The 20569-nt window shown below is 45.5% G+C and overlaps 1 protein-coding gene across 1 annotated transcript in view; it reads left to right on the top strand.

Moving 5' to 3' along the window:
- Positions 1–20569, top strand: part of LOC104530282 (limbic system associated membrane protein) — a gene marked incomplete at its 3' end in the record, with an annotated part of 300699 nt that overhangs the window by 268093 nt on the left and 12037 nt on the right. Inside the window, exon 4 of the mRNA XM_010174824.1 lies at positions 20237–20371. Coding sequence (XP_010173126.1) covers positions 20237–20371 — 135 coding nt within the window. The remainder of the gene's footprint in view (positions 1–20236; positions 20372–20569) is intronic.

Here is a 20569-nt window from a genome sequence, read left to right as displayed (position 1 = left end):
GTGCTGACCATTACTTGCTGTAGAAGACCGAGCTCTTACTTAATTTATGCCATAACTTGTGTACTAGGGAAAGCACAAGACTGCAAATACTGAAAGCTGAAGTCTTTTGTTTTCTGAATGGAGACGTTTTGGGAAGCAGGGTCAAACTCTTCTCACCCCTGCGCCTTGGACCCTCCTCAGTGGGAATTATCCAGAGAGTTACTGTGCAAAAACTGTGGAAGGTTTTTGTAACGTGTTGATTGGGCTCTTGAGTGAGACCAGGCATTTTCTCATCTTTTAATCATTACCTGTTTGGCTGATGTTTAAATCAATGACTGCATGCCAAACACTCACTGCCCTATTAGGAAGTCTCTTCGTGTTTTACATAATGGCTTATTTATTGCTTCTATTGTATGTGTTGCACAGTATATATTGTCCAAAAGGGAGATATAGATACTAGGTCATATTTGGTGAAGGAGGATTTTTCTCTGTTTAATGAGGAGAATATCAGTTTTGCAATGCTTGTTATACTTTCATTTCCAGGCTGCTGCATACAATTTGGTTATATAAAGTTGACCACCCACAAATATACATATAGAAAAGTGTGTGTTGAGACACTATGAGATAGAAGCGGAAAGCAACAGGGCACAGAGGTCGTGTCTAAGAGCAGCCTTGCCAGGAAAAGGGCAGTGGTCCATCCAGGCTACTGTCTTTCCTCTAGCAATGAGAGAGGTCTAAGAAGAAGATAGTGACCTTTATTTATTTAACTGCTTGGTTTATTGTTTTTCCTTCGTGGGTAACCTATCACCTCCTTCAGTTACTTGCTTTCTTGTTAATTAGTAGGGGTGAAACATGGATGTATGTTCCACACTGAATTTTCCATTTTTAAGAGCAGGTATGTATGGGATTGCTGGATTGATCTTCTCTGTCTAGTTTTCACCCCCTCTTTTACACCACCATGATATCTTCTGTTCTTTTCTTGCTTCCTTGACAAATGTCCTAAGCATCAAAGCTAGTATATGGAAAAGATTGTTAGTTAGCCTTGAGCTTTCTGCCAGGGTCCTCAAGTACAAATAGGCACAGGCCCTTAGTGGTTCAAATCAAACACATCTTCAGTGGTTCATCTTCAAGGAAATTTCCAGCAACCCAGCTTTCATAAGTGAACTTATTTGCTGCTGACACCTCTCAGTGCTTTTTCTTTAGCTGTAGCATACTCCATCAGTTTTAGGGTGGGTTTTTTTTCCTTCATTTTTTACCCCCTCTTGTTCAATTCTCTACAGCTTCAGAGTAGAAGAGTGAAGTCTTTTCCAGCTATGTGATGGGGTATGGCATCTTTTCTCTTGGAGCAATCACCACATGTGTTTGCCATGTAACAGACAACTATAAAAGCAAACAAAGCTGCAAGTATAAGAGCTCTCCTCCTAGATATTTCTTCAATACAGTGTTCTTCCATGAATGCTTTTTGTCATTGCAATAGCTCAACTGAGTTACAGTCGGGTTTTGATCTTTTAGACAGATATACAAGTGGAAGGAGGAAAGGGTTGGAATATAAAAAGGAGAATAATAGGGGAAAGAGAGGAGGGAGAGAGGGTAAAAGGATGAAGTGAAAAGACAAAGAGAGGTATGTGAACTGAAGAAGGAAAAAAAAGGGTGATAAACTGGAAGGAGGGGGGTGATGTGTCAAAAAGCAGGAGAGGTGATTCAGATCTCTGAATGGGATGGCAAGGTCTGAGGCTTGTGGGCTCTTCTTGGCAGGGCAGAGCCCTGCAGAATGCCATATAATCCCTTCAGTTTAAGGGCATATAAATGGAGTGGGGTTTATTGCGAATTCTGGTTAATAACTTTCTCAAAGGGGAAAACTCCTGTATTCTCTTTGAAATACAATTTCTTGTCTCATAAATTGAAACAGCTGTGACTGTTCCCTCTGCACACAGGTTTTTTTCATCTTTTGCCTTTTTTGCTGGGTGTATGTGTGTGATTTTGCTTAATGATTTTCCACTGCAGAAGAGACCCAGAATGTGGTGCTGTATACAGGTTGTGATCAGTGTCTTTGCACAAGCACAAGAAAAATGCCTTGGGCATTTTCTGCTTTTAGAGAGGAACAAGTGTTAGGCTATTAGTCTGAATCTAACTTAGACTGCATTTCTCCTGAGGAAACTCAGTAGGAATTTCTGCAGCCTCATTCCCTAGAAAGTCTCTTGCCTAAACTGAGATTTAATCTATCACTTAGACTACAGTCTTGGAACTGGAAAGGCTGCTGGCACCTCCATAGCTGCCATGCAGAAAGCAGAGAAGATAATATAGGTGAGCATCTCAACAGCCTGTGTTCCTGCCCCACCTCCCAAGGCATCTCCTCCTGCACAGTGCAGGTGGGGAGTGGTATTCCCACCTGGAAAGGGAAGCAAGACCATCTCCCTCCCTAAGACTCTTAAGAAGTGCTAGATACTCTCTTCCAGCATCAACCCATCTCTGTCTCTCTGAGGGTTCCTAATTGGCTATTCTTTTTTCTTAATTGAAAGATCCAACCTTGCCTTTGGGCTAGTGCAGAAGTCAACCACTTTTGTGGGTGACTGAGTGTACAGAAACACAGATGGGGAGTCAAACCTTCCTGCCTCCAACTCACTGTCTGCTCCAGGTTAAGGTGGTCAAATCCCTGAATCATTAAGCAAGTGATATATGAGTTAACATAGCATGCTGACAGGAGCAGCGCATACAGTGTCCTGAGGAGGCTCAAATTCAGAGGGTTATATGTCACCTTCAGCCAGTTTCTGTTTGGAAGGAGCTCAGGAAGGCTTTTGGGTTAAGTGAAGAAATAGCTGAATAGATATCACAGTTTCTCATTCCTCCACCTCTCTCCTATGACTCCCTACAAGTGCCTCCAGCTAGAAGAGAAGAGTGGTGTAGAAAAAGGCAGGGTTTTTCACATCTGAGAGGAGAGCTTTTCCTCCTCATAGGAGACCTCAGCCTTCCCATTGCATCTGACAGATGAGAGCCTCTTTGGGCAAGCTGCATGTTCAGATCACAGAGCTGCAAGGCCATTTCTCATGTTGTGTTAGGAGCAGACCCATGGTCTCCAGCAGGTTGGGCTTCATCTCCATCCTCTCTTGTGGCAGCTTCCTGCCGCATCCCAGCTTGCAGGCTTCCTCCCATGCATGCATCATTCAGCCCAGCTCTGCTGCGTGACAAGCTGGTGCATCTGGGAGATGTGAGAAGCCCTTGCCTACCAGGACAAATTTGCAAAGTGGGAGTACTGAAACCTCAAAGGACCCCAGTGACAAGCAACTGGAGAGGCTCACAGTGTTTCTTTCCTCCCTGGGCCTCTTGGCAGCCACTCTGGCCACCATGCAAACCAGAAACAGTGCTTGTTCACAGCAAGAGCCTAAGGGAAGAAGAGGAAAAGAAAGCTCTTCCAGGGCTGCGTGGAAAGTGCTGGAGATTATCTTCTAGATTTCCTGCGGTGCTGGGATGGTTTGGGGGTTGGGACTATGGCTTATTCCTTGTCTTTTTGGTCCATGAATCTTAGACTGTCTCATAACACAGAGCATTTTATTAACTGAGACCTTCTATAGGATTTCTCTGTGTTGGAGAAGGTAGCGATGAGAGCACTTGTTTGTCTAGAAATGGGATGGTAATTAATGGTGCATTTTATCTGCCTTTAATGAGTTGGAACAGGCAGAAATTAAGGACAAGGAGTCAGCACCAAATGTTCCCACTCTGTCCCAAGCCCTCATTATCAAAGGTCGTGGGAACCTACTTCTCTTCCTTCTTGTCCCCTGCATGTATACACACCATCTAAGTGTCTGAGACCTTCAGTGACAGTGCCAATAGTCCTGTATTGCCTGTGAGCAGTGAAATTGTTTACCACAGATCAATATAACTGTAATACATCTGAAAGACTTGGGCCTCAGTTACTCCTTGTATGTTGTATTCCCAGCCAACACTAACTACATTCCCCACTGCCTTCCCATGGTGATTCACCTTTCTCAGAGCTCTGTTTGCTTGCCCTAACCCTCTGTATCCCCTTGCTTTTTTTTAACCAACCTTTCATGTATATCTTATGCTCTGTGGCTCATTTCCTTCGCTATTTCCTTTTCTGTCCTTCTCCTGAACACTTGTGTCTCACAAACTATCCTCTTTAAGCTATTTTTAATTTTTTTTTTGTTGCCTTGCCAGTTCTTCCCCTATTCTCCATTCTCCTTCTCTCTTCCTCCCTCTGCTTCCTGCTTGTTGCATCCCCCTGTATATGCAAGCTTATACTGCCCGAAAATTATCTCAGGACCTCCTGCTCCTGATGCAGTGAAAAAATAGAGACTGCAGGTAAATTTGCCATTTAACATTCCTCCCCTCCTTCAACTGTTTTGGAATTGCAGACTGCTGAGATTAGTGGCATAAAATCCCACCAGGATATTGACATAACCTATAAGCCAGGAAGTTGTTTTAATCAAACCCAGCATCCCATTTGGAATGCTGGACTTAGAATTACAAGGACAGCATTTTTGAGAGCAGCTGAGAAATCAGGAAATAAGTGTTTGGGGAGAGGGGGTTGAAAACCTTTTTTTTTAATACTATTTCAATACCTTATGGTCAGAATTTGCAGGATTTTTTTTTTCCACTGAGTTCTCGCCTATACAGAGTGCTCAGGTGGAGTATTGGTATTGGAGAGGAGATAAAAAGGAATTCAATTGGATGGCTGGATTATTAAGAGTGGCCATTATCCAGTAAAAGTGTCAGAGGACCTCAATCCACAGGGCATGGATGATTACTGTGGATGAATTCCCGGTCCTTGGAGGCCAGGTGGGAGGGCATGATTGTCATATTTCTCCCCCCACCCCCAGTAAAATTTAGAGCAGCCTTGGATGAGCCGCTCATAAAAATGTCCATTATGTTACTTGGAAAGCAGTGAACAAAAGAAAGAATGGAAGATACCCAAACTATTTGTCAGTCTCTAAGTCAAAAACTCCAACTCTCAGTTTCCGTCCAGCCTCTCTTGGCTTTCTAAAGAGGCAATCTTTGTCAGCGTGCGACTGGCATCCACAGATCAGCAGGGCTAGGACAAAGTATTGACAAGCCATTGCAGATGCTTCCAGTGGCAAAGCTGATAAAGAGAAGAAGGTGCTGCAGTAAAGGAGGGCTGACTGGATGCTATGACCTCTGCTGCCAGTCAATATCCTTGCTGTCAATACAGTCCAGTATTGCAGTGCTGTAAAACTGCCAGGAGAGAGAGAAGTGGCCCATTTGCAACTTTGCTTTGTGCATACAGCGGCATGACACCCACGTGAAGCGTGCCGTTTGTACGTTACGGTGATGAGAGACAAGGAGAGATTTCTGTCCCCAGCTGGTGATCAGTTTGTGCACTGAAGTATGAGGATTGATAGCACTTGTCACTATTAGCCCAGCTCATATAGCTGCAGATGCTACGTTTCATCATATAAACTATGCGGCGCAATTGCAGAACAAGGGCCTCTGCCCTCCACCACTGGAAAAGCAAGTGGATCGGATTCCTAAAGGGCTGGTAGGGAACTGCAATCATCCTGCACCCTTGTGACAGCAAAAAAGAGGATGTGTCTTGCTTCTGCATGGCGCTCTGTGTAGGGGTCTGTGTTTGTGTGCATGCACCTGTGTAATTTACTGAGTGCACATGAGAGAACAAAATGAAAGGATCTTGCGCGTGAGGTCAAGAGTATGAGTGGGTGTAAAGCAGAGCTTCACTGCATAGAGAAGACAGGAGAGGAGTGGTTGGGGCAGGAGGATGTGCCCAGTCCTCTTTGGCTGTCTTTTACACCACCATATTCCTGATAAACTTGTCTTGTCATCTGCGGCCTAAAGGAGGGTCAGAGCATTTGAGAAGATGTGGTGCTGCCCAGCAACACAGCTGCGTAAAGCGGGCAGCAGCTTCCACACAACTGAGACCCAGAGCCCTTCAACAAGGTGTTTGTAGTGCCATGAGGACAAGCTAGAAAAAAAAAAAAAAAAAGAAGGGAAAATCTGGAGTTTCTTATAGCCCACATCATCAAATGGCAGCCTCACTCCCCTTCTGCTGCTTTCCAGTGTTTGAAAACAGCTATTACAGGTTTTTAGCCATTAACGAGGCCTCTTCTCTTGTCCCACCTGCCAAAAGGTGCTTTCTTGTGAGCGTGAGGTTGCCTGGATGCAGGCACCATGCAACACTTGGGACAGAGGAGGCAAATGATACTCTGAACCGCAGTCCTCTAAAAAAGCGAGGAGATGGAGGAGCACCCACTCCCACAGGACGTGCAGCTCTGAAGCCCACTCATGGGACCACAGGCACACCCCTACCCTCCTCCTGTTGCCCTCTCTCCCTGTCTACCAGCCTTCCCCCATGCACATCCTCATGTTAATGCTCTGTCATGCTTCTAGTCCCACGCCCATGCTTCCACGTGTATTTTTCCCACCACCCATACTCACACACACGCACGTGCCGAATCTAATTCCTGTGGACTCCTTTACCCACCTGCATTTTGTCTCGCATCCCTGCGAGCTTTCACGCTGCTCTCCTTACGATGCTCGGCAGCTCTCGCCCACACACCCAGCTGGTACTCGCTGGTGCTCACCACGCTCTCACATTCTCCATCTCTGAATGCCTTGTAGCCCAGCCACTATGAGTTCAGTTCAGTCATGAATGTGTCGTGTCAGACCCACATCTGCAGTTAAATGGTCCTGAACAAGACCGGCATGTGTCGGGGTTAAAAATGAAGATGCCAGCAATGTCCCTCTTCTCTAAACTCACCCTGATAATATAGTGTCCTGGTTTTCAGTTGAGACAGAGCTGGGTTTCTTTTTAGTAGCTAGCACTCTTTTTTGCTTTCAGCATGGGATTGTTATGAGAAGAGCATTGATAACACACCAATGTTTTCATTTTGTCACTTGCAGTTGAAGGACTTCATGTTTTGTAAGTCTAGAAGAGCAAGACTGAGGCAGGGTGAGGAATATTTAAATTAATAAGCTAAATTGGCATTTGGATATGCCAGTGGGATATTCTATATCATATCACCCGCCTGGACACCTTTCTGTGTAATTTCGTTTAGGTTCCTGCTTTGGCAGAGGGATTGGACTGGATGATCTTTTGAGGTCCCTTCCAATCCCCAACGTTCTGTGATTCTGTGATATGTTCAGTATATTAATGAGGGTCTCTCCTTCTCTTGCTCTCTCTGACTTTCACTCGGGGTCTCACTCTTCTGGGATTGTTGCTTCTCTGGGATTGTTATCTGGGAACGGGCCAGGTTTGGTTAGTGGGTGGTGAGCAATTGCACCGTGTATCACTCATGCATATTTTATTACTATTATTATTATAATTATCATTTTAATATCATTATTATTTTAAGTTTTATTTTATTTCAGTTATTAAATTGTTCTTATCTCAACCTATGAGTCTCCTTACCCTTGCCCCCCAATTCTCTCCCCTGCCCCCTGGGGAGGGGAGTGAGCAAACAGCTGTGTATGCCTGCTAGCCAAGTGCCAGCCAAGTGGAAACCACCTCATATAGCCCCCAGGAGGAAGAGTCTGCAGTGTAAAGACAGCTGGTTTGTCGCTTTCACTGAAAGAAAGCGTGAGGGAGGAAAGTCCAGCCCAAGATCTAGCCCTTCAAATGAAGTGACTTGTCAAGTATGCAACTGTAGCGGAGACCTGAGAAGCAGTAAATTTAGCAGCACTCACTTCCACTGACAGCCTGTCATGTGCTTGAAACATAAATAGTGGTGGAGACAAATCACTGCTGTTTTCCTATTAAGCTTTGGCCCACTGGCCTCCTAGCTTGCCAGCAGCATTTCTACCTGGCCTGCCAGCTTGCCTCATCTCAGGGACAGATGTGCCTCCCTGTCGCAGGTTTTGGGAGAGTCAGGATAGGAATTATCGTGCTGTTATTTCCTCAGGTGTCCTTGGTGTCTGGGTACCTGCTCCTCAGCTGATGGATTTCTCGCTCAGGCCATGCACTGCTGGCACCTCCTCCCTCCATCCAAGGCTGAGGAAACATGGACTCTCTCCCTAGAGAGCTCGTGGTTTTCACCCCTGCCCCTACTTTCTTCCACGTAGCCTGGCAAGGTCATGCTGATGGAGGGAATGAGTCACTGATTTGAATAAGGGAGTAGAGGTGAAGTTTTCCAGTGCACCCAAGTGACACAAATGCCATTGACAGCCACTGGGTCTTGTCCTGTTAAAGCATTTAGTGGCTTTTGGAAACCCTGCTTTCAAGCATTAATTATTATATAACCATTTAATAAAACATGCCATCAGAAGCTCACATTACTCTTCACAGAGATGAGAGACATCCCTTAGTGTGCTAAACTGAGGAACGAGGAGCAAATAGACTCAGCACATTTCCCCTTCTTCCCTCTCTCTTATCAGTTTTGATTTCTCAAGGAAGATGAAATAATGCTGGTGATTAAGGTGGCCTGCTCTGTGTTGTTTTAATTAGAACAACTGCTGTTTCAGTTACAGTAAAACTCTCACTGGTGTGCAGTTGCAAAGGCACTCTAATGAAACCCCTGCCTCTTCAGGAGCTTTGTGGAAAGGAGCCAATGAGTCCCCAGCATACAGTGGATGGATTTCATACTTTCTCAGGTCTTTGGGCTGGCTCTGGCTCCTGTAGGAGCTCGGGGCTTCTGTCAGAGCAAGATGTTTTCTTCCCAGAGGAGACAAATGCGTCTGGGGAGTCGGGATGGGGTATGTAAGTGGATTCCTGTCCATGACAGTAACAGATGGATACAGAGAGATGAAGCCCAGTGAGGCACTTTTGATTGACATGATTGGTCTTGGTCTTCTCATGCCAGCAGTGTTACAGTTGGAAGTTTTCTGTAAGCACCACAAGAAAGAGTATTAGGGAATTGGGACAAAGGCAATGAAATTTCTTTTGCTTTGTCCTCAGACGCCTTCCTAAACTTATGGGGTAAACTGGAAGAGGCCAGAAAGGAGTTGTTTTGAAACTGTTTCTTCTACTCATCACTTTCTGCCTTCTCCCTTCCTGGTGAACCCCCTCTTTTTCCCATGTTCCTGATGGAGAGACCCTGCCTCACAGCCATGATTTGGGATAGTGCTGACGACCAACAGCTGCACTTGCAATGGTAGGAGTTGCAGCAGGGAGCTAAAAGAGCTCAAAATCAGGGTCTGTGTTTCCTCTCTGCTTGCCTCCCCTGTAGGACTGTCCAAGCTGCAGTATTAGTCACCGAGCAAATGCCTTCCTCCTTCTTCGCAGTCAGTGCCTTGTAAGTTGGGGAGAGAGAGAGAGAGAGAGACTCCTTATTCTTTGGAAACCAAGGGAGTGGCTAACAGCATAGGAATTAAATATCCTGAACTGAAGCAATCATTTCTCTGGACCACTATCACTGTGAATCAACAGCAGATACCTCAAATGATAATATCACAGGAGCCAGCCTAATTGATCAAAAGTCCCTGCAGCGTGTCAGCCCAGACAGTATCTTCCCAGCACACCCCACCCTGCCTGAAATCCTCCATGATCCTTGCATTGATACCTGGCAATGCTTCATGCCTGCTCAATCCTAAATCCAGCCACTTAGCCTCATCTCCTGATCCCTTGTTGTGTTCCCTGGAGAATATCCCCTTTACTCCTTCTACCAGCAGCAGATATGGGAGATGGTGTCAGGCTGTAACCGTGCTGGATCTAATTGAGAAACATTGCAGCAAGGAGAGTGGTCAACAGAAAAGCAAACAAAATGATTTTTCAAGGAGTTAATCCACCTATACAAATATTGGCACTGGGCATCACAACACACTGACATGTTTTTGAAAGGGTAAATCTTGCTGAGGGGTGGCTTAACTCTTTGACCTCATTTACTCAGTTGAAAACTCCAGCTGTGTAAAAGATCAGTGGCAAGATCCAGGCTGATACAGAAATCCCCGTCTTTAGTTGTGAACTCGATGTTCAGAGTAGCCTCACTGAAAACAGAGGAATTGCCATCTTGCAAAAGCACAGGAGATTCAGGGGCTCTGTGATCTGGCTGTGAAATATTTGGCTCCATCTTGCAGAGAAAGAGCCAAAGCAATGTGTAAGCTTCTAAGGTAATGCTCTTTCTTATTTCAAGTAAATTTGGGCCAATTTGTAATTTCTCAAGCCTTCTTTCAAGTTTCATAGGTAAAAGGATGGAATTCTATGGGCTAAGTTGAATCTCTGGATGGTTTTAACTTTTTTTTTTTTTAATCTTTTAAGTTAGGGTTCATTCTTACCCCCTCATCCCAAGAAGTATGAGTGGACATAAGACAGAAGGGAACAAACCCATTATATTTAAAAACAGGGAAACATTTTCATGAATGCCTACAAAAGCGAGCCACTTGATTCTTGCACAATAGTATATTGAGCACATCTTGCTCTACGGGAGACACAAGACTCTTGTAAGGAACATAACAAGGATTTTTAAAGATGCCACCAAGCACAGACCAACCCTATAGTTCCTAGATTGACAGACTGGCACAGTTGGTACCACTGAGCATCATCACATGAGGTTTCCCTGAGGTCTGGGGCTGACATAAGGATTTGTGGAATTAAACTATGGACTACATTGCAGTCCATCCCTGTCCTTCACCGGCAGGACAGAAGTGATATGGTTCAGTCAAGCTTCTTGAGGAACTTGCCCCAGATGGGACTTGTTGCTGTTGATCTTTTCTTTGGTCATGGGGTCTGTGAGGAAGAACTTGTCTTCAGACTGTATAACGATGATAGCATGAGTGCTTTGTCTAAAATGGGAGGACTTGCAGGAAAGGAGTACATGAGGCCAGATGAGAGGAAAGCAGCTGACAGAGTCACTGGAGACTGTAACGGTTGACTGCTTGCACTGGTATTTTAATTGCCTTTCATAGGTTTCCATGACGTGCAAGAAAACTCAGTCCCTTGCATTCGCTCTCAGCTTGCGTTACCTTCCTGTGCTTATTAACACAGTGGGAAACAAACACCAAATGATTTTCCACCCCCACTGTCCCCCCCCATGCTGTTCCTCTTGCCAGGGGCAACCACTGGCCCACCCTCTTTTTGTAGGTGGTGGAGGAATGGAGGAAGAGAGCGCAGCTCCCTGCAGAGCTGCCCACACTGCTGGGAGCAAAAGATTGGTGTGGTGCTGTCGATGTGTGCACATGGAGTAACCCCTGTGCCTGGGCTGCAATTCTTTGTTGGACTTCCTGGTTTTGACCTCCGTTTTATTATCTGCTCCAGCATGATCCCTTCAGCCCTGAGGATTTACCAGCTCCTGATTTCTTAAGACACTCAAAGATCTGGTGTCATCTCAGTCATTCATCTAGCTGATAACACCTTCTACCCTCACGTTGTTGTAAAGTAACCTCCAAAAGGCAGTGGACAGAAATTTGGGGATGCAGAAACAGTGCAACTGTTGGTTTGTTCATGTTTAAATGTCATTTTCTTGGCAGCAGAATTAAGGCTTGATGTTTGGTAGCATAGTCATGACAACTCACATTGCAGCATGCAACATTTAGGGAGTACAATATTGTAGCTGTGACATTAGATGACTTAATTTACCTCATGGTTCATAATTTACTTTACACATTGGCATCACAGCCAAGTTTTGTTCAAGAGTAATTCATCTATCCAGAAAACACTGTTTGTGTTCATTAAAAAAGTGTTAGCAAATTTGAGTTAAACTCAGTAAGTGATTTTGAAAAAAAAAAAAAAAAGTAAAATAACGACATCATTTTCTTTGGCATTAAATCATTTTTTTGAAACTATATCTCAAGTTGAGCAGAACATTAATTCCTTCTTTTGATTCAGCAAAGAGCAGAAGAAAACCACTGATCAAACAGAACGCTTTGACCTGAAGCAGGGTTGGATTTTTTTTTTTTCAGGGAGTGGTTTTTTTTCTTTCTTTCTTGTATTCACATGTGGACATGGAATGGAAAATCTAATCAGTTGCTGAGATATAGTGGTATATTGCACACCTGCTCTGTGACCACACTCAGGGTTGTGTGTGAGAGATGGTGATGAGACCTTTAGTGGTCATTTATGAGTATGAATGAAGAGGGAGTGGAAATTCAGAGACGCAGCAGACCTGCTGCGGCTGCTTCAAGCATACAGCCCTCACTGCCATGCACCCAGGGCTGGGATGCAAGCTGCCTCAGAGCTGTCAGCTCTTAGCTTCCAGCTCCTAAGAGGAGATGTCCACGGTGGCAGGTCGTCTCGAGAGGTCTCTCCCGCTGGGTTTGGTCAGCGCTGTCCCTTGAGAGAGAAGAAAGATGTATTTCAGTCTGGAGAGGCTGCTCTCAACCTAAAGGGTTTTATTTGCATGCTAGATGTGTATGTGTGGTGGTTTCTTTTGGCTAGCACTTGGCTAGCACTTGGCTAGCAGGCCAGCACAGCCGTTTGCTCACTCCCTCCCATCCCAGGGGATAGGGGAGACAAGTGGGAGGTAAGGCTATGGAGACTCATAGGTTGAGATAAGAGCAATTTAATAATTGAAATTAAATAAAACTTAAAATAATAATGGTATTAAAATAATATAATAATAGTAATAAATTATGCAAATGAGTGATATACAGTGCAATTGCTCACCACTCGCTAACCAAGCCCAGCCCATTCCCAGATAACAGTCCCAGAGGAGCAACCATCCCAAACTGAAACCACAATCCTGGAAGAGAGAGAGCCTGAGCGAAAGTCAGAGAGCAAGAGAAGGAGAGACCCTCACTAATATACTGAACATGACACTATGATATGGAATATCCTATTGGCATATCCAAATGCCAGTTTAGCTTATAATTTAAATATTCCTCGCCTGCCCCCCCCCTTAGATCTTGCACTTGTAAACTAACAAAACACAAAGTCCCTTGACTTCCAGTGACAATTGAAAACATTGGTATGTTAGCAACGTTTTTCTCATAACAAATCCCATGCTGAAACCAAAACACAGCACTATTCCAGCTACTAAAAAGAAACCCAGCTCTGTCTTAGCTAAAAATGAGGACAGTGGGGTTTGAGGATAATGTCCCAACGAGGATCTTGGGCTTTTTTAACTCCGGCTGTGCCAGCAGCCGCCCGCACTGCCCCAGCCAGGGAGCTCCTTGGGCACAGTCCTTGGCTTGGGAGGCAGCAGCCAGCTTTGCATGTAAGGAGAAAATGCAATTGCTGATGAGGAAGGTCCTGTGAATGCCAGGGTAAACCATGCCAGGGTGTTTCCTCCTTACCTGACTCATTCTCATTCATGAAGCCAGAGCCAGGCCAGAGCCCTCCCTGGCACTGCACTAGTTTTTTGGTTTATGTGTAATAGCTACAGAGCTAAGGGCATGGGAGGCATGAGGCCAGCTTAAACAATAAATACCCTGCTGTGCTTTGCTGCTTGAACAGAGTAATTATTGCCTTGCTGCATGTGACCCCTCTGTTCCTGTCCCTCTGGCAGTTGTTGTTTCATGGCTCCTTTTACACAAGGGATGTCTGTGCCTCTCTCCACGCTGTACATCTCTGATTGCCACCGTCTTGCCTCCCATCTTTCTCACTCGTTTCTCTTTGTCAGTAGCTGACTACCATTTTCTCCTCACTTTTTGTGTTTTTCTCTCTCCCAGCCACTGTCCCTCTCTTCATCCCCCCCCCTCTATTTTTTCTCCAACTGTTTTTTTTTTTCTCTCTCAAGCTTTCCCCATTTTCACCACTTCCCATGCCACGCTAGTTTTTCTGCCTTCCCTCCTTGCTGTAGCGTTGTAGCACTAGCTGTCCCTTTGCTCATCCACCATCTGCTTCTCTCCACTGATCTCTTTGCTAAAAACAAGCTTCTTCTACTAAGGGACAGAAAAAAAGTGCCAAGCTCATTGGAATCTGTGATGGCTGAGGAGACAGAAGCTGATAAATGAAAACTTCAAAGTTCTGAATTAAAAAAAAAAAAATCCCAGCTGGAGGTAAAACAAAAAAAATATGTCAAAGGCTCCCTTAGCTATTTTTGTCTTTCAGAAGCCTGTTCCTAGGGAATGTAAGGTGCAGAGGGAAGGAGGAAAGTTAGGTGAGCAAAACCTGAAACCATAAATGGAGACTGCAGAGGGAACAAGAACTGCACTTCAGCATTGGAAGCTACTACACACAAAAAAAACTTCAAATGGCATTTATTGATTTGCAGTCTTTTTTATCCCCTTGCATTTTGTTTTAGGCAGAGGAGGGCCCAACAAAGATGCATAACCCCTTCTGCTCTCCCCTCTTCACCACTACAAAGAGGCTTGGAAGGAAAACAAACACAGAAGCGGGGTATCTGATCTCTTTCTCCACATACCAAATGCAAACAGATACTTTCTTTGGGTCTGAAATTCAGCTTAGTTTGAGACCACAACAGTATTAAAAAAAAAAAAAAAGGGAGAGAAATAAAGTAATTTCTGCACAAAAAAGCAGCCTAGTATTGGATGCACAAACAGGAGAGGACAGAGCAAAATGTGGTGCCATCTCTGCAGAACAGCTTCCCCTTTGGAAATGTGAGCAACTAGGGCATGAAGGAAAAGGCCTCTCTGGTAGAGTACATGGTAGAAGGCATTGCTGGTCCCTTGGCTACCTTAGAGAGCTGTCTGCACGTAGTACCAGTGGGGTTTCGTCCGAGTGTGTGCCATTTCTAGAAATTAAGAGTTTAGCCTTTGAGGAAAGACTGACAGTGTGTGGCAGTGCAAGGGGCCATTAGGGTTGAGGCGGGAAGGACCCACGAACACGTGTGGAGGATATAAGTCTGCCTTTCTGCACACATAGTGGGATTTATATGTATAAAAATATATAAAATACATAATATATAAAGTACAGAATGTAATATATATTTTATATATGTATATCATATATATATGAGAGCATAGGCAGGTGTGCACGTCAACAGGGGATGATATGCAGAGCCCATGGGGCTGTACAAGGCTGTCTCCAAAGGGTGGGGGAAAAGGGGGGCTTCTTGCCAGCACGCTAGCATTGCCAAGCAGGTTTGCTGTTTGGGTTCATTATTTACTTTACTGGGTCCAATTAAATGAGGAAGCCAGGGGATAGGAAATGTGGCTGAGGCAAGCAGGCCTTCAAAGCCTTCCTCCTGCACACATCAAAGCCGTCTGCTGCAGATCCCTCTGCAAAAAGGGCTCTGCCAGCTCCGAGCAGCAGCAGGCACCTGGCTCGCTCTGCTCCGGGTCTTTCCCTGTTGGTTTGATTGTCAAGCCTCCCGGGCTCGTACTCTCTATCTCCAGCCTCCAGAGCAGAAAGCTCCTCTTTCTGATTTACTGGGACAGAGTTAAGGAGCTACAGCTTGGCAAGAAGGTGTTTAATGGGGCTGCAGCAACAAGCCAAGCTAACTGTGAACATGTGAAAGGCAAAAAACCTGCAGGGAAAAAGATTGCCTGGAGTCATGGGAAGGGATGCTTTGGGATGAGAAGAGCTGTGCTGCACGAGGAGTTATCCCCACAGGGAAGTCTGGAAGGTCCTTCACTGGGGAGGGTTTGTACTGAACCAAACAAAACAGCCAGGGGACAACCCTTGTCAGCGAGGAAGGTGTGGCAGTAGGGTCACGATTTCATCCCTGGATAACATGATCAAGGCAAACGTCTTCTCTTAATAGGAATGGAGTGGCTCGCTTGCCAGGAGCTGTCCCTCTTCACCCAATAGAATATGTTCATTGTCATAGGTACCAAAGAGCATTGTCCAAGCCTTCTCCCTCCCTGCTTTGATAAACTGCATAGTGACAACCATCAGCTCCCTGCCAAAACTGGCTCCTGCACGGGAACGTTTGTAAATTCGCTGGTGTATAAAGCTCTGTTCCTGCTTCCCCTGCCTCGCTTTTGCCTTAGAGGTTAGAGTTAATATGACTCACCTAATCTGGCTGCCAAGGTGAATTAGTGAAAACATCTCTACAGCTCTGTGCAAGATATCACAGCCTGACATTTTTCTAACACACTGTGATACATCTTTCCTCTCCCTGATCTGTACTATGACACCTCAATTTTGTATAAGTGCTTTTTGTTACAAATGGTTAATGTGCTCTTAGAGGGGACAGGGCAGCAAGAAAAAGGGTCTGTCTTGCAAGTGAGAGTAGCTGAATTCTTGTAGCAAAATGTTGATGCCCAGGGTTGAAATAGGTCACCAGTGCAGGGACAAGAACAGTGCTACCACTATTTCAGCAAGAGACAGTCACAGAAGCTTTCTCTGAAGTGTTATGCTCATATCTGTGTCCTGGAGCAGGGGAATGAGGGGCTGAATAGGCCTATTGATGTCTTCAGCATGCCCTTTAAAACAGAAGTCTTCTCTTTCACCCATTCCCAGAGAGCTCCACTGGGTAAAGCAGCAGCTCATCGTGTCTTGGGAGGGTTGTGCAGAGCTGTGAAAGCTCTGCTGCTGGATGTGGTACACAGTTTAGACTTTAAGTGCATGTACGTGTGCAGGGGAGAAGCTGAAAAGCATCTTCCCTTAGGAAAGTATGTACCCTTTTAGGATACTTTGGAGCTCCACTGATGTGGTTCTCTGACAGACAGACTTAACAGCACCCTTAATGAGAGTGCCACTCCATTAGAGCTGGTTAAGTCACCCTCAACCCTCTTTTCATTACGGTGACAGTCTTGTGACAAGGGCAAATTGCAGGAGAAGCAAGTCCCACTTGGAATGAACCCTGTGTATAAACAAGGCAGAATTGCAGAGCAAATGATTTGCAAAGCAGAGGCAAATTATGTTTTAACCTTTTCTTTGTGAGTCTTTCCCTGATGTCTGATTAACTTTCCAGTCAACTGGCTGACCTACCAACTGGGAGTGCTGCTGTGAAAGGAGGAGCGTGTTGGTTGTCAGCTCAAATTGGGGGTGGGATTTTCAAAAAGCATTATTAGCAGGTAGCAGTATGTGGTAAGAAGATGATCTGGGAATTAAATGAGTTCCCAACCAGAAATGAATCGTGTGAAAACACAAACTATGCATTGGCTGTACAGACAGCAGGACAGGGCAGAAGTTTCAATGCAATCCTCCATCTGTGTTCAGCTGTGGTCACACCTCATCAGAAATGCCATGTTCAGTTTGGAGTGTTGCACTTCCAGAAAAATGTGAACTTGTCAGAGAGGGCCAAAAGGAAAGAAGAAGAAGAATGATCAAGAGTCTAAAAAAAAAAAAAAACAACTTAACCTACAGAGGAAGGTTGAAAGACCCTGGCAATGTTCAGCCAAAAAAAAAGAAAGAAGATTGCAACTGAGAGAGGAACATAAGTGATGTAAAAGTTGATAAAAGGCTATTGCAGAGAAGGAGGGAATGATTTGTTCTTTGTGCCTAGAGTGGCTAAGACAAAAATAATAGCTTTAAATTGCAGCAAGGGAGACTTAGGTCAAACTTCAGGGAAACTGCTCCAGTGGTAAGGGCAGCAAGGCACAGGAACAGATCATCCAGAGTGGCTGCAGAGTCTCTGCTGCTGGAGGGCAGGGGATGGCTGTCTCCCTGACGTGACCCATGTGTCTGTATTAAGGTTGGCAAATGGGCTAGATGGTGACTGAAGTCTCACTTAACTCTGCTCCTACAGGACTTAAGACTTCCTTACATATTCATGAGTTACAGCGATAAAAAGTACCTGTGAAAATCCCACCCTGCTTCCTTCTCCGCTGACTCTCTGTACCATCAACCCAAATGCACAGCAGAAGATTGAGAGCTGTGTCTTGGAGCACGGGGTGGGCAGCAGGAGCCAACTTTGCCTCCCTTCCTTGTGAAATACTCTGCTGCCATGCAGTAAGACCCCTCAGCAGACTGTCAGGGGATGCAAGAACCTGCATCAAAGTCGTTGTAAGTTTTAGACTAGCAATGAGATTTCCACTCACCTGAACATCTGGTAGGAGGTGGAAGAGGGACTGCTGGTTAGCCCTGCTGAAAGAGAGGGGAAACTTTGTCTTTGCATGAGTTTAATAGGTACACTGCTGTTTTCATGCTGAGTCTCCGTGACGGGGGGTGGTTTTCCCCTAGAATGATTCTGAAAATTGCCTGTGGGAAAAAAAAATAAAAAAGACAAAAATAATTGCGTAAGGGATAGAGTTCTGAGCAGATTTTGAAGTTGCTGAAGTGTCTGTCTCTGATGCAGAAGGGAAATACATGCAGCTGGCATTGCCAGCCTGTGCAGCCAGCCTGACCTGGTCAACACGCTGCAGCAAACCCAGTCCTGTGTGGTGGGGCTCATTGCAGGTGGCTCCATGGGAACTTTAGCTCCAGAGATGGGGCTTACCTGTTGCTTTCAGAGTATTAACAGAGGCAAAGACAACATAGAATCATAGAATGGTTTGGGTTGGAAGTGACCTTAAAGATCATCTAGTTCCAACCCCCCTGTCATGAGCAGGGACACCTTCCACTAGACCAGGTTGCTCAAAGCCTCATCCAACCTGGCCTTGAACATTTCCAGGGAGGGAGCATCCACAACTTCTCTGGGCACCTTCTCTGCTCTGTTGTAGTTTAAAGCTGTTACCCCTCATCCTATCACTACCTGTCCTTGTAAAAAGTCCCTCCCCAGCCTTCCTGTAGCCTCTCCAGATACTGGAAGGCTTCTATAATGTCTTCCCATTCCAGGCTGAACAGCGCCAACTCTCCCATCCTGTCCTCATAGGAGAGGTGCTCCAGCTCTCTGATCATCCTCATGGCCTCCTCTGGACTCACTCCAGTAGGACTATATCCTTCTTATGTTGGAGGCCCCAGAACTGGACACAGTACTCCAGGTGGGTCCTTATGAGAGCAGAGTAGAGAGGCAGAATCACTTCCCTTGACCTGCTGGCCACAATTCTCTTGATGCAGCCCAGGATACAGTTGGCCTTCTGGGCTGTGGGTGCATATTGCCAGCTCATGTTGAGCTTCTCATCCACCAGTACCTCCAAATCCTTCTCAGAGCACTGACCCAGGTGCAAGACTTTGCACGTGGCCTTGTTGAACTTCATGAGGCTTGCACAGGCCCACCTCTCAAGCCTGTCAAGGTCCATGTCAACCAAACCACACAGCTTAGTGTTGTCAGCAAACTTGCTGAGGGTGCAATCAATCCCACTGTCCCTGTTGCCGACCTCGTCCTTGCAGGCACTATTTGAACTCCATCAAAGGACTCTAAGCACTTAGGTGAAATGGGCAGGGTTTCAGAGGTGCTCAACACCTATGAAGCAGAAACCGTCTTCTGGGCAGAGAGTTGCTTTAGAGAATATGACTGCTCTTTGAGGAACATGAATGGAGCCCTTGTGAGCTGAGCTTTTTTTATTTTTTTAATCTGCCTTTTGCCCTTTGAGGGTTGGGGGACACTGTCTCTAAACATACACACAACTGAGGGTTGTGGCACATACACAGGCACACAACTAGGGGTTGTGGCTTTGCGTGCTGCAGACCAGTGCTTGCAGCCCTCTCAGGTGAGGGAAACATCTCCCTTTACACTGCTGCCGAAGAGGTTCAGATTGTTTCTAGGAGGAGCCTTACTTTGCTTTCTGAAGAACAGGGTAGCTATACCGATCCTAATATTTTATGCTTCCCTGGCACCTTTCATCCAACGATTCTAATGCGTTTTACATGGGTTAACCTCTCCGCCCTTCTGGGAGCCGGAGGTGGTGGGAGACGGGGGCTATTAGCTGCAGTTCACAGAAGGAGAGCAAGGGAGTGACTCGCCCAAGGTCACAGAGTGAATTAAAAGCAAGGCCACAGACCTCCCCTGATTCCTGCCCCCGGCTGTAACCCTGACGCTCAAGTCACCGCTTGCAAAACTGTGTGAGCCAGGCAGCGCGGTTTGAATACGTCAGTTTGTATGTACAGGAGATGAGGGATTCATGGTGATTATTGGGCTCCGCAGATCAAATTACACTTTGTTTCTCTCAGTTTGGCCGTGTTTAACGGGAGCTCGATCTGATCGATGGCACTTCAGGGTGGTGGTTGCTCTGAGAGACAGAAAGACATTTTTCACGGTTTTGCAGTGGAGACAAGGGTGCTGACAATACACCACTACATCTGAGGATGCTGGGTGAACCAGCCCATCAGCCACAGGCTGACAGACCTCCCTTGGTACTCAGCCATCACCCCAGTGAACTTACTCCAGTCTAGTGGAGATTTGGCTTCTTGGCCTGGACAGCCTGTGAGATGCAAATGCTTTGGTAACCACTTAAATGCTTCCTTCCTGATTTTCAAAACCCAAGTTTTCCGTAACTAAATAAAATGCTAGTATCTTGCTGATAGGGCTTCTGTAATAACTCTAAAATTGCTCATGACTGTTATTTGCAGAATCCCTGTTGTGATTGTTCCTCTGTAGCAATTAAGCAGAAAGCTTCCCAAATCTGAATGCCTAACAGAACCACTATCTATATTTTTCTGTCCTACCAGGCAGAGAGTTTGAAGGTGAGGAAGAGTATTTGGAGATCCTAGGGATCACGCGAGAGCAATCGGGCAAGTACGAATGCAAAGCTGCCAACGAGGTTGCTTCAGCAGATGTCAAGCAAGTCCGGGTCACTGTGAACTGTGAGTACATCACAACTGGAGTGGGTCAACGGGGAGAGTTTTGCCCATGGGCAGTGGGGACTTTAGGATCAATAGAGAAGCCTTTGTGGGTTTATATTATATGGTGTGAAATGAGGAAACTCATTGCAGTCAGACAGTTGTCACAGAGTATAGTTTGTGCTTCCAACCTGGTAAGAAAGGAAAGAAAAAAGAGAGGGG

The sequence above is a fragment of the Antrostomus carolinensis genome, unplaced genomic scaffold (assembly GCF_000700745.2).
Source record: "Antrostomus carolinensis isolate BGI_N321 unplaced genomic scaffold, ASM70074v2 scaffold5229, whole genome shotgun sequence".
Taxonomy (NCBI): domain Eukaryota; kingdom Metazoa; phylum Chordata; class Aves; order Caprimulgiformes; family Caprimulgidae; genus Antrostomus; species Antrostomus carolinensis.
The sequence above is the reverse complement of the archived record's forward strand: the minus strand, read 5'-3'. Positions and strand labels throughout refer to the sequence as shown.